At 41.3% G+C, this 14,775-nt stretch overlaps 1 protein-coding gene across 3 annotated transcripts in view; it reads right to left on the bottom strand.

Moving 5' to 3' along the window:
- The window catches only part of ITPR2 (inositol 1,4,5-trisphosphate receptor type 2), a 493,497-nt gene extending 479,882 nt beyond the window's left edge, over window positions 1-13,615 (bottom strand). For 2 of the 3 annotated variants that reach the window (XM_032432652.1, XM_032432654.1), the window contains exon 1: window positions 13,220-13,614. In XM_032432652.1, coding sequence (XP_032288543.1) covers window positions 13,220-13,311 — 92 coding nt within the window. In that variant the 5' untranslated portion in view covers window positions 13,312-13,614. Of the gene's footprint in view, window positions 1-13,219 lie in introns of all 3 variants that reach the window. The other variant, XM_032432655.1, reaches the window with a different exon arrangement.
- Window positions 13,616-14,775: the final 1,160 nt, after the last annotated feature.

Raw genomic sequence — 14,775 nt, forward strand, 5'->3', positions numbered from 1 at the left:
GGGGAGAGGCATTGTGCCCGAAGCAGAAAACCAGGGAAGAAAGCAAGATGAGGCTTGTATCTCAGAGTCCAGAAAAGCCTGAAGTTGCACTGGGCTTAATGACCTTTTATCCATACATAAGCAAATGAAAGAGAAACTCTCAAGTCTATGTGTTCCATTTTTAAAATAAAGCGTTCAAAAGTCACAATGAATATTTTAATCTGTAAAACTTTTTGGGTCTAAAGTGAAACACTGTTGTCCCTTCAGTGATTCTAAGGCAAGTTACTTTTCATCCCCAGTACAGCTCCTTGGTTCAGGCTGCTTCATTTAGACCCTGATTCCTCCTATGCTTACCATTTGCAACCTCATTCTATTCTTTCTCTTTACCACTGTCTGATCCTCCTAGAGCAAAACCTGATCATTTCACTCTCCTTAAAAATCCTTCAATGTCTTCACATTACCTAATGGGGAATATATGATCTGGCCTTTGTCTTCCTATCCAGTTCCATCTTCTGCTAGAATATAGTCAAGCCAGGATTTGAGGATGTCCAGAGAACAGGTTCATTTATTGATGCTCGATTATTCCCAATATATTGGTCACATCAGCATGATTCAAGATGGCTTCTTACCTGCTCATATTACAATTAACTGAATGGGGGGAGGGGAGGGGAGGGGAGAGGGCAGCAAAAGCCTCCTTTAAAGGCCTGACCTCAAAGTATAGTACATGATCACCCTGGCTGCAAGGGAGGCTGGGAAATGTGGTCTTTATTCTGGGCACCCACAAACTCAAATACTTCTGTTAGTATGGAAGAAAGGAAAAATGAATTTGAGGGAGTGACTAGCAGTCTCTGATATAGAAATTGAAATAAAAATGCATTTTGCTAAATTGAACAGAGCTCAAACTAAATGATGCAGTTGGCATCAATTCTTTAGAGTTTATCACATTAATTACAACTTCCATTTCGGAAAAAAAAAATGTGCAAAATGAATGTTGACCTACTCTTTAGAAAACTGTCACAGTATAACTTTATATACTATTCCCAAAGTAATTACTGCCTCTCAAAACTCCTACATGACTATTTACCTGAACAGTTCTTTATGCAGTTTCCTCAATAATAACAGTGTTTTTATACTTGCAATTTGATAATATTTTAAAAGACTTTCTGAGAGATTCTTTAGCAACTAAGACTGGAAATAAGCACTGGGTTTCACCCTAACAGATAACAATGACTTCATTTGTACTGACTAGGGAAGGAGGCTCATTCTTCACATGAGTTTAGAATTGGAACTCAACTATTAAATCATGTCCTGCCAGGTAAATAGGGAAGAAAGGTAAATAAAGGCCCTTTTCTCATTTGCTATTAATCCTAGAGATGGAAGAGATGGATTAATTTAGTTAAGTTTTAAATAACTTTCATTGACAATGAGGCTTAATTTGACTTAAAATGTCACAATATTTACCATTTCTAGCCACAACTATAGAGTCTTTAGTACAACAAAATTCCTTCCTTCACATTTCCTGCCTATTTTAACACACCAGGTTTGAAATTAGCCTCTTTGAAAACATGGTTGAAACCAAAAATCTACTTGAAATGCAAATGTTTAAGTAGTTATGTCCCTGATATCAGTAATGACCTTGAACACTTTAGCCAAACACAAGTAACTAGTCCTTAAATCATTAACTTACTTTGGATCCCTAATGTAACTATGTTGGTGATTTGTGTAATATACTTTTTAAGTCACTGTCTTTAATTGGTATGATGTGCTTCCACTAAATTAATTTGGACATTATAGAAATGAAGCAAAACCCCAATAATGTTTTGTATCTTTCACCTCAAAAGTATTTTTCTAAAGATATTACAATTTAAACACCTATCATAGAAGATCATGGCACATTACAATGAGAGGAAATAAAATGACATTGTTTTACTTTTTAAATTATTTTGTAATTTGTACATATCTATATTTTTCACTTTATTTCTCTGTCCTATATGCAAATACACTTCAAAGAAGTTCTTATTTGTACATTGCTACCAGTGAAGATTCCAAGAATAAGAGCAAATAACAACACTGGAGAAGTTTAAGTTCTTAAAGAGAATGGCCAAACATGTATATATTGGAATAAGCTTGAGTCAAAGCACATTCTAACAGACTCAGTCAATAGACAGAATATAAATTAATGAAGAAAAAAAATACTGCAACTTGCTCTCTTCAACCTGTATTTAAATGCTTATCCTTTTCCAGAACTTATTCCTAAATTTCAAAAATAAAAATTACAAGTTGTCACATGCTCTCTTTTATTTTTCTTAAGTTCAATAAATTCCCCAACTATTCTCTGGTTTCATATTAGCAAATTATTTCCAACTAAACTTCTTTGCCAGTAGCAGTTAAAATAAAAAATGTCTCTCTGCATGTGTTATATAATATCCACAAAGAGAAAGAGCGGATTTAAAGTAAGAAATTGTCTCATAAAATGCTTACAAATTCACCCTTTGCACACATTAAAAACAAAACTGAACTTTCAGAAATATCAACTTTTCTTTAATGTGGCTATAACACGGAAACCATTAAATAAGGCTATATACATTACTTTTTCCAGACTGTAGGTTTTATCACATGTTGGGCCAGGTAAGTACAGAGATAGGACCCAAGAGATTATTAAACTACCTATTATAGTAAGATTTAATGGCACCATAAAACTAATGACAATTTTCATCTGTTTTAAAAGAATTACCTATATGGATTCTCAAAACATTTAATAAGAAGAACAATTACATTGACTTTTTTCCAGAGAAGGACTGATGTTAACAGCTACTTAGAGATTTGAGAATATATATATTCTAAATATTTATGGAGCCAAGCACTTGAGATACTCAGTGACAAAACAGAAAAATCCCTGCCTTCAAAGAGTTTATAGCCAGACGATAAACAATGGATATTTAAATAGTAAATTATATGGTATGTAATAAGATAGTATTGGGGGGAAGGTAAAGCAGGATAAGGAGAATAGGAAAGACTGAGGCAAAATGTTAAATATGTTACCAATGACCCACCAATTCCACTGCTAGGTATATACCTAATAAAAGAATTAAAAATATGTATACACACAAAAACCTGTACAAGACTATTCATAGCAGCATTATTCATAATACTTAAAAAGTAGAATCAACCTCAAAGATCCATCAACTGGTAAATAGAGAGACACAACATGCTAAGTCCTTACAATAGGATACTGTTGGGCAATAAAAAGGAATGGAGTACTGGTACGTGCTACAACATGGATGATTCTTGAAAACATTATGCTTAGTAAATAAGCCCAGACACAAAAGGATGATCCCACTTATGTGGGGCACCTAGAATGGGTAAATTCATAGAGACAGAAAGTAGACTAGGGGTTACAGAGAGGAGGAGGGGACGTGGACAGAGTGATTGTCTAAAGGGTACCGAGTTTCTGTCTGGGATGATGAAAAAGTTCTGAAAATGGATACTGGTGATGGTTGCACAACATTGTGAATGTGATGAATGCCACTGAATTTTACACTTAAAATGGTTGAGATGGTAAATTGTATGTTATATATATTTTCCCACATTTACTATTTAGAAAGGCACTAAGAAGTTACTATTAATTTACCTACTAAGCGGTGATCTAAGCTCACACTCCTCTTAGCTCTCTCTCTCCCATACTGGACTGCCCATAAGCCGGCAGAAATCAGAGAGCCCTGCTCAGTGATTTCTCTGGTAATCAAACCTGCCATTGTGACTTCCTTCATTCACATAAGCGAATAATCCAAATGGAGCCAAATTCCATCACTCGATGTTCTGAAATTTAAGAAGAAAGACGCAGAGTATAGGAATTGCTGGATCCAAGTCATGTGAAAGGCAGGACTCAGAGAAAGTTTTGCTATTTAGATTCCCAGAGCAGCCTTGGGTTTCTGCCTTTCTTACTGCTCAGTTGTTGAGCTCATCATCCAATTTCTTGGAGCTCCTCCAGTATCCTTATAATTAACATTTCCTTCTTTGCTTAAGCTAGGCAGAGACGGTTTCTGTTCCTTACAAACAAAAGAACCTTATTTCTAATACATTATAGACTTTTGATTCTTAGCTTTTATCCATATGGGAAAATGATATACACGTATATTTTGCTTTCCAAATCTTTTGGGCTTTTGAGATCAGGTAGAAAGAATTAAGATAGTAAAGGGTACTGATAGATTGTTTTTTCAAGAGTCCCAAGACAATTCAATACAAGGTTTGTAAATAATTTGACTAAATGTGAGTTGGAACATCATTTTATTCTCTGAAATTTTCACAAAAAACAGGTTTCCTCCCCACCCACCCCCCATTGGAAAGTAGAGCATTCCTATGAAACCTTTCAAAAGCCGAAATGGCATAAAGCAAAGAAGCAATTACCATTTCATAAAAGCAAAAATCCTCTTTGGATTTCTTTCAATTAGTGAAGACAGGTATTAATGTAGGTCTTTGTAAAAGTAAAATGGGATAAAGTGAACTTTCAGATAGTAGGAGACACCTGTAATACACTTTGATTTGCCACTAGAAAAGTCAATCAACAACTTTATGGTACAGTTTTATTTTTTGGCTTGTTGTGGGTTCTGTTTGTTTATGCTCTTATATTTAGCTCTGACGATCCTCGCATAATTTGAGGAATCCTCTTTTCTTTTTTTTTTTTAAGATTTTATTTATTTGACAGAGAGACACACAGTGAGAGAGGGAACACAAGCAGGGGGAGTGGGAGAGGGAGAAGAAGGCTTCCCGCTGAGCAGGGAGCCCGATGCGGGGCTCATTCCCAGGACCCTGGGATCATACCTGAGCCGAAGGCAGAGGCTTAACGACTGAGCCACCCAGGCACCCCAAGAATCCTCTTTTCGATAGGAGATAAGATGTGGAGAAGAGTAGTGTCTACTCTTAGTGATTGTTTTAAAATTAGTCATTACCCCAAGGCCTTGGAGAGCTAGATATCTAGGAATTACTTAATTAAAAACTTCAGTTTTCTCTAGGACTCTATTGCGAAGTGTTTTGGATAACTAATACATAATAAAAGTCCAGCATTTTGTAATTTTCACAAAGAAATTTTTTTTAAGATTTTATTTATTTGACAGAGAGAGAGAGAGCACAAGCAGGGGAGGAGAAAAGGGAAAGGGAGAAGCAGGCTCCCCGCTAGCAGGGAGCCCGATGCGGGGCTCGTTCCCAGGACCCCCGGATCATGACCTGAGCCGAAGGCAGACGTTTAATTGACTGAGCCACTCAGGCGCCCCCCACACAAAGAAATTTTTTATGAGGATATTTTAATAGTAGATCAAATACCTTACTAATAGATAGAACCTCAATAACACATTTGAATTCTAAGAATTTAGGCATGTATTCAGATTATGCTTTGTTCACTTCCTAAGTCTTTCCCTGTGTTCATGGGAATCTATGAAAGGTATTCTATACCAAGTGAGAATGTGTGTGTGTGTGTGTGTGTGTGTGTGTGTGTGTGTGTTGAACAGTCACAGGCAGTATGAGGCAAAAACTTAGAGGGTCTCAACCAAATTTAAACTTCTCACATTTGGTAAATAAGCATAAAGTATGTTTTTAGATCATTTCTTCTATCTTTTCATATCTCAAAAATATCAAATTGTTTCCGTCCTTTTTTGGAGCTATCAAATGGACAGTAAAATTTCACCAAGCTTCTTTTTCAATGGAAGAAAAAAGTACCAAGAATATATGATCAAATTATGGGTATGGATTTGAGACAAGTATCCATCCTAATGATCTTTCAAAGTTCAGCTTAAATACCACCTCCTCCTCGAAGCCCTCCCCAGATCATACCAGCCAGAAGCAATGAATCCTCTTCTGACTTCTTTATGATACTGTTTTTAATCATCTTATGACATTTGAAAAGAATTGCCTCATGTTGTGGTTATTCAATATCAGTCTTACCTCCATCACTAGTTACTAATGGTAACTAGTAACCACTAGTTAGTTCACAAATATTTATTAAACAGGAATTGTGTGAGGTGCTAAGCATACAAAGATTAAAATGACAGTTCCTTACCTTGTGGCATTTATAGCACTAAGAGCAAAGAAGGTGTCAATACATTTACTCCCATAGATCCTAGCCAAGTTCTCAAAGGAATCTCATACTATAAATTCTCAAAGACAGTTTTAGTTTTTTGTGGTTTTTTTAAGATTTTATTTATTTATTTATTTGAGAGAGAGAGAGCAAGCAGGCAAGCATGAGCAGGGGGAGAGGCAGAGGGAGAAGCAGACTCCCTGCTGAGCCAGATGTGGGGCTCCATCCCAGGACTGTGGGATCATGACCTGAGCCAAAAGCAAAGGCTTAACCGACTGAGCCACCCAGGTGCCCTGACAGTTTTAGTTTTTGAGATAACAATTTAACACAGTATAAGATATAGCATCTCTGGGGTGTCTGGGTGGCTCAGTTGATTAAGCATCTGCCTTCAGCTCAGGTCATGATCCCAGGATCCTGGGATTGAGCCCCACATTGGGCTCCCTGCTCAGCGGGGAAGTCTCTCTCTCCCTAAGCCCCTCCCCCTTTCTCATCCATTCTCTCTCTCTCTCTCTCAAATAAATAAATAAAATATTAAAAAAAAAAGATCAGGGGCACCTGGGTGGCTCAGTCGTTAAGCGTCTGCCTTCAGCTCAGGTCATGATCCCAGGGTCCTGGGATTGAGCCCCGCGTCGGGCTCCCTGCTCAGCGGGAAGCCTGCTTCTCCCTCTTTCGCTCCCCCTGCTTGTGTTCCCTCTCTCGCTGTGTCTCTGTCTGTCAAATAAATAAATAAAATCTTTAAAAAAAAAAAAATCTAGCAGCTGTTCCCACTGTATCCCAAGCACATAGTCAGGGTTCATTAAATATTTGTTGAATGAACCAATGACTCCATCTGTGGCATGCTCCAGCATAAACCACATCACAAGGAAAGTTACATGGACTTGATTCATGATGTAAACACATCTTCAATTTTATGATTAAAGTTTTTTTTCTAAATAACCTCATCATTTAACTTATTCTCAATTCTGGGTTGGATTTCTGTGGGTATGTGTTGGTATAAACTACAAAATAGCTATTGCTAACCAATTATTAATTTTTTATTTTGAGAGAGCTAATCCATCCATTTTGAAGATACTTAATAAAGGGACGCCTGGGTGGCTCAGTCGTTAAGCGTCTGCCTTCGGCTCAGGTCATGGTCCCAGGGTCCTGGGATCGAGCCCCTCATCGGGCTCCCTGCTCTGCGGGGAGGCTGCTTCTCCCTCTCCCACTCCCCCTGCTTGTGTTCCCTCTCTCGCTGTGTCTCTCTCTGTCAAATAAATAAATAAAATCTTAAAAAAAAAAAAAAAGATACTTAATAAAAACATTTCAATCATACATACCCAAAAAGAAATCCTTCACAAACTATTGCCTGTAGAGGGTGATTCAGGAAATAAAAGTGTAGTGACTACTGAGATTCCAAACATCGACAGGTCAGCCATGCTAAAGTGCATACTTCTTACATGCATAAACAGACTTCTAAAATAAGACAAACTATCGAGTTAGTGCCTAAGTTAAATCAATCATTTATAATTGCTCAGCATTATTGGTCAAACATTTTTCCATAATACATTTTCAATACTAATAATAGCAAGGAACAAATTTGGTTTATGGTAGACATATGACCATCTATTTCAGCAACATGCACTGTCCTAGTTTGTAGATTTCCTTCACTGACCATGACCAGGACAATACTTTATTTATGCTTTTTGAGATAAATACTGTTGGGACACCCGGGTGGCTCAGTTGGTTAAGCGTCTGCCTTCAGCTCAGGTCATGATCTCAGGGTCCTGGGATCGAGTCCCGCATCAGGCTCCTTGCTCAGCAGGCAGTCTGCTTCTCCCTGCTTGTGCTCACTCTCTCGCGCTCTCTTTTTCTGTCTCTCTCTCTCTGGCAAATAAATAAATAAAATCTTTAAAAAAAAAAAGATAAATACCGTTGACCAACAGTAATAAGAAACTGAAGAATCCTTAAAAATATTACTTTCACTTTAGCTAACTCTTCTGACAATACCAGTAATAGACGTTTAATTAAAGAAACATATCTAGAATCTGGGAATACAGGAGATACAAAAATGAAAATGAAAATCACCTATCCACTCACCATGCAGTACCACCACCATCAATATGCTATTCTATTTTCTTTCACTATTTTCCATACACAGTGTTTTGTATTTTTTAATTAGAATTATGGTTTTCTGAAGGCATATATTGAAAACTTTCCTATCTAAATCTGCATGGGAGAAGAAAGATAACCACAAAAAATGGCATCAATATTTGAAAGGCACAGTTTTATCCATTAAATGAATGAATGAATGAATGCTCATTAAACTTTCACTTCTCATTATAATCTGATGATCTGTTACCAAGATCTGGTGTTTAAAAAAAAAAGGAATAAAATTCATTCTGTTATTATGCTATAAATTTGTCAGAAAGGTCCATTATTACTTCTTCTTCTAGATTTATATATGAAGAGACACCCTGTGCCTGGAATTTCAGTTTTAAATTATGAGTCTACCGTATTCCGTCTATATTCCATCTGTACAAGAACAGTTCCAAAGGAAAAATGCGATTATGAAATATGCTACCTATGCAAAAAAAAAAAAAAAATCTTCTGTTAAACTTAGAATGAGGCCAAGGAGTTGCCTGTGAACTCTAGTCAATCAGAAGGAAGCATCAGGGGCATTTGAGGAGGGATGGTTGTTTACCTGACTGAGCTCTCTCCACAAGAGAGGGTCTAAAAGCTGCAATGTTATTTATGGAATGACTTCTAAGTTTAAGAAACAGTCGACCTGTTAGCTTAAAATAGGCTTTATGTTCACCACTTCAGAAACTGTCTTTGTACTTGAGCAGATTTCAAGTTCCATAACGTGACACGACTAACCCTTAGACTTTCCAAAACAACCGAGTATTCAAGGTTATACTGTCTTCTTCCTCTCCACTGAACACGCATGCAAATATTCAATGGATTTTTAGATATTTTTATCACAATAACATATGCCTTAGCCAAAACAAAGCTAAGTTTATATAGCTAGTTCTAGCAGGAAATACTGCCTGCTAACTTGAAGGGTTCTATTTGGAAGACTAAAGATAACCTACCAATTATTCTAAAATAACACTTGACTATAACCATTCCTTGTTTCATCTACTTAACTCTTCACTGATCAGACAGTCCTAGGAAGAGAAAGATTTTTAAAGCTATAAGAGTAGCATAATTCAATGACAAACAGAAAAGATAATAATAAATCAGATCTGCACACATTTAAATATCCAAAACATGAAACAGAGTAAAAGATCAGGAAGGGAAATTCAAGGGACTATAATTGGGAACAATAAAAGGTACGCATTTAAAGTTTTATTCATCCGAGGAATGAAGTCAGAATTATAAACTGTGTGACACACCACCACCCTACCTAACGTCCATCATTGAACATGGAAACAAAGGAACTGAAAAGTTCACTGAATTGGCCAAAATCAAGCGAGGAAGTACAAAAATAAGGGGTCCGATCTTCTGCCACTCTGGCTAAGAGATTATTATGATGCTTTGTAATCACTGCATCCATGATGCCACCTGAGGGTTTCCTGAGACTTTAACTAGTGGGTGATGAATCTTGGTAGACCCTGTGAAGAAGCAATCACTTACACACACACACACACACACACACACAAATACACTTATGCACACATGTCATTTACTAACCTCTCAACCATGTGGAGGATAGACAATGAAGGAGTTCAGTACCTTTTCACTGATTCTATCCCACCCGTCCTGGAAGTTCTGCTGTGCTCATTCCCACTGTATGGTATCTAACCATTGGTCAAATGGATGGACCCAGAAATATGAAGTGTCACATATGGCAACGACCAGGGAAGTAAGTCTCAGGATAATGAAAATTTTAAAGGGGAGAAAAAACAATTACCACTACATTTGAAATTGTATAGCAGATCCCAAAACTCCCTCCCTTCTTCTTCTTCTTTTTTTTTTTTTTTAAGATTTTATTTATTTGTCAGAGAGAGAGCACAAGCAGGGGGAGCTGCAGGCAGAGAGAGAGGGAGGAGCTCCCTCCCACTGAGCAGGGAGCGCGACATGGGACTCGATCCCAGGACCCTGGGATCATGACCTGAGCCGAAGGCAGACGCTTAACGACTGAGCACCCAGGCGCCCCTACTGCCTCCCTTCTTTTCTAAAAAATAAAAATAACAACCTTAAAACGTACCAGTAGTAAAAAGATTTACTTAAAATATATGTACCATCATCATTCTATAGGATTTAAAGTTTTCCTTAAATCAATATGTGTTTCCTAAATAGATCTTTAGATGAACAGTTAAGTTAGAAAATACCAATTAGGCCCCTCTGGCACCTACACAAGCTGGGAGAACAATACCTCAGTCAGCAACACTTTGAGATTCAGAAACATCAAGTAAGTATTGGTTAAAGGATAACTGGAGAAAAAAAGAGGAAATGCAAATCTTTGCAACTGGGGCATTCTAATTTCTCACAGACTGAAAAATCAAACTTAGAAGCTGGGTCACAGAGCCCAAGAAAATCCTCCCACATTTTCAGTAGGAAGTACCTCTAAGAGGAGCTTGCTAAACTCTCACAGAGTGAAACTGATTTTTTTTTAGCAGAAAAATTCATTACCTGATTGCAAAACTTCCCAAAGCTAAATGATAATAATGCATATCCTCCAAAACTCCCTTATGTGCTAAATGTTAAAAGCAAATGTTAATTTGCAGACAAATATCTTTACCAAGAATTACCCTGAAATGCTGTGTAAACTAAGTTCTCATTAACTATTCCCTTAGGCTGAATTTTAAAAACCATCATGCTATCAAAAGTGTCAGGTAGATAAAAAGCTAAAACAGAAATCAGAAACTTTAAGATGAATCTTTAGCTCCACAAGTTAGAGAAAAGAATATCCAATCAAAGTACCGAGCTTCACCAAGGGCAGCATTTCTGAAGATCCTTCCGTACCGCAGAATCAAGCTGCACAGAGGTCTTGTCCTATTAACCTCGACGACACTCAGTTTGTTAACAGAAAAATAATACTACACACATTCTAAGGAAACTCAACTTTCAAATCACCAGCAAGAAATATTGAATACAAATAAATATTTTTAGAAACATATGCTATGTTAAAGGTGGAGCTTGCTTTTCTCAAGGCTTAAAGATTATAATGTGTAACGGAAGAAACCCACATTTTGCTGGGAATCTGGAGACAGGGTTACAGTTCCAGCTTGGGGCATGACTGTCCTCTGTTTCTTAGGCAAGTCACTTCATTTCCCTTCCCCTCAGTTCCTTGATCTCTAAAAGGAACAGGAGAGACTCCACTAACGTTTTAGCTTCCTGATTTACCATCTCTGGCCTTATGTGAGTATAGGTGCACAAACACATATCTATGCTGAACAAGACACTGCAAAAACATGGCCCTTTATTTATCCAGGTTTTATACTCTATTCCTAGTCCTTTTTATTATTTTGTCTACAAGTGTAACTATTGCCCACAGTGACCAAGGTAGTGATAATTACAATAGCTAACACATAAGTGCTTATTACACATAAGTGCTTATTACGTGCCAGGTACTGGGCTAGGCACTTTACATATATTAACTCCCTTCTTCCTCAACACAGCCCTGTGAGATAGAAATCAGTATTATGCCCATTTTCAGACATGAGAAAACTGAGATACAGAGCAATTCTGTAACTTGCCCAGAGTCATAAGATTCACAGGCGGATTTGCCAGGATTTGACCCTAAACATTTTGGCCCTGGAGCATTTCCTGCTTAACTACCACCCAGAGAGTCTATGGTGGGAAAGGCGAAGTGCAGCAGAGTTCATCTGCAAAATGTTGTTGGGGGAGCAAAAACTGACCTTATACTGTGAATTCTGTCAGGAACAATCTGTAGCTCATGATTTACAAACCCAACACAGGCACTTGCCACTGATATATTTTTCTTTCACACTTCAGTTTCACAATTAACAGTGACCTTAAAGGGATTAAATTATATCTCCCTCCCTTCTTTCTCCTATTAGGGGGGATGCACAATTAACACAAACGGTGTAAGTATTGGTGACTTCCTCGTCCTCTGCTGAGTAGGCACCACTCCGTTATAATAGGGCTCGCAGTCACGGTCCAAGGACACTGCATGTTCAGTCATGTGCCCTAAAACCTACAAGCAGAAAACAGTGACCAGCCAGGAGTGGAAACACCAGTTCCACAGCCTGCAATCTTGAAGACGAGGCAGTCTGAAGTACTGAGACCAGAAGGTAACCCAAAAAATGCCTGCGCATCCAAATACACTGCCTTGTGCGTTTAAACTGCTAACTGGTATTCACAAGTGCATTTCAACTGCTAACTGGTATTCACAATCAGGACAGAGAGAAAATGCTAGTAATCAAGGAAGTGCTATTTAACCAACTAGCACATGTTATGTTTACATACATATTTCCCCCATTCATAAATCAACTCGAATCTCAAGAGCCGTGCACTTGGCCGAGTTCCAGGACAGATTCAGGATTTCAGTGGGCTAAGGCCCGGGAAGGAGAAAAGCACGTCTGAGTTCTGGAACCCAGGAAGCCCTCGGAGACCTCTGAGGGTCACAGCGCTGCACTCGCACCTAGGCTGCCCCTGACAGCGGGGGGCAAGTCCCCAATGGGCAAAGCTGAAAGGAAATTACTTCAGCGGAGAGGGGATGGTGAGCAACCCCCGCAGGGGCAAAGCCACACTTTGGCTCACCACCACATCGCTTGAGTTTTACGTCCAAGGCCACAGACTTTCATCCCCTGCTCTTACAAACCCGGCCCCGAGGGACAGGGGCTTGAGAGTGGTCGCTAGCACACCGGGGGAGAGGTGCAGTTTTGCTTTACCTTTAAGGGAAAACAAACATTTTAACGAAAACAACCATGGAGAAGCTAGCGAAGACTCCTTCGCAGGGCCTGTCTCGGGGCTTTTGAATCACTTCCTCCTTTTCTGATGTGTCTCTGAGCTTGAGATTACGAAGTTGCTGAGAAAGTCTTGCCGCTCGGGGCAGCTTCCTGCGAGCGAGCCGAGCGCGCGGCGCTGTCCGCGGGCGCAGACCCAGCCGCGCGGCCCGGCCACCCTCGGGCGGGAGCTGGGGGACACTGCGGCGCGAGCAGGGACAGGGACGGTTCAGGAGACGGAGCGCGGGCGCTGCCCAGCCCGCGCCCCCCGGCTTACCCCAGGGTGCTGATGAAGCCGTTGACCGAGCCCTCCGCGTACAGGGACACGATGTCCCCTATGTAGAGGAAGCTGGACATTTTATCAGACATGCTGCTTCATGCTCCAAAGTAGACGTCCCTCCTCTTCCCTTCTCCGGGGAGCCGCCGCGGCAGAGGCGGAACGGAGCGCACGGCAGCAGCGCCGACAGCGGCGGCGAAGGGCACGGCCTGAGTGACCGAGTGTCGTGGCTCAGCCCTGCCCCCGCGCCGGGGTAGCTGACCAGGAGCGAAGCCGCCGCTGCGGACACCCCGCGACGTGCGCAGCCCCGGCGCCCCGAGAGCCGCAGCCGCCGCTTCCCCGGCAGGTTTCCTGTTCCTTTCAGAAGTTTTCTCTCCAACACCTTTGCTCCTCCTCCCGCCTCCTCCGCTCCCCCCTCCGTGTCCCCTCCCCGCTCTGCGCCCCACCGCGGCCGTCCCCGGCGCCCGGCGGCTGCTGGTGGTTGCAGAGCCCCTCGGTCCCCTCGGGGGAATTTTTGGACCAGGTGGCGATGCCCATTGGGCTGAGGGGTGGAGAGGAGCCCGGGTGAAGGGGGTGGGAGGCCAATCAGCGAGCGGCGGCCGGGGGCGGAGCTGGACCCGGGCGGGGCGACTGTGCGGAGGCCCGGCCACCCGGGAGGCGGCGCGCTGTGGTGTACGGCGGGCGCTGGCGGGGCTGCGGGGGCCGCGAGCCGGGGAGAGGGCGCCTCATAGCCGCCCTGGAGCGTCCGGACCTGGCGTGCGACAGTCCCCGCCGGGGAAAGCGAAGGATGGCGGGGCCGAGACGTTTTTCCCCGAGCTCTTAAGGGGGCAGGGAGGGTGACAATTGGCCTTGAGGCGGGCGCGGAGGACGCGGAGGACGCGAGCGGTGGAGTGAGCCCCCTAAACGCCGAGAGATGAAAAGGTGGAGCCGGAGTCCATGGGTGGGGTGGGGGTGGGTAATTTGCTGACGAGGGAAAGGAAGGTGTTGAAGTAAGGGGGGGAAATAGAAATAAAGAATAAATAAATACATAATAAAGAAAGAAAATAAAGAGGGGGAAGGAAGGAAGGAAGGAAGGAAGGAAGGAAGGAAGGAAGGAGGGAGGGAGGGAGGGAGGGAGGGAGGGAGGGAGGAAGGAAGGAAGGGAGGGTGGGTGGGTGAAGGTGGATCTGTATTTACTTGGAGTATGTGGTTTTGGATTTTGTCTCAAATATATGGCGTTAGTGAAACTTGACCTGTCAGCAGATGTCCAGGTGGACGCGAACCGCCATGGAGGTAAACGTCACTTGGCCGAGCCAGCAATTCTTGTAGCCAACCGGTGGCTGTGAACCTTCTCTAGTCTCCAAGGACACGCCTCCCGTGCTTCTTAACTCCAAGCCAAGGTTGAGGCCACTGTCATCTCACTGACAATCTTCCTGTGTTTACATTTAAAGCTGCTGACTGTTAAAACTCTAGCAGCCACGAAAGTGGGGGCAGGACACGTTTCCACACCTCTGTTGCTTTTGTACCCCTAATCTTATCATTTTAGAAGCCCTACCTTTCTGGAAGACCTGGAGAAG

This window comes from Phoca vitulina, unplaced genomic scaffold, assembly GCF_004348235.1.
Source record: "Phoca vitulina isolate PV1807 unplaced genomic scaffold, GSC_HSeal_1.0 scaffold49, whole genome shotgun sequence".
Classification (NCBI taxonomy): domain Eukaryota; kingdom Metazoa; phylum Chordata; class Mammalia; order Carnivora; family Phocidae; genus Phoca; species Phoca vitulina.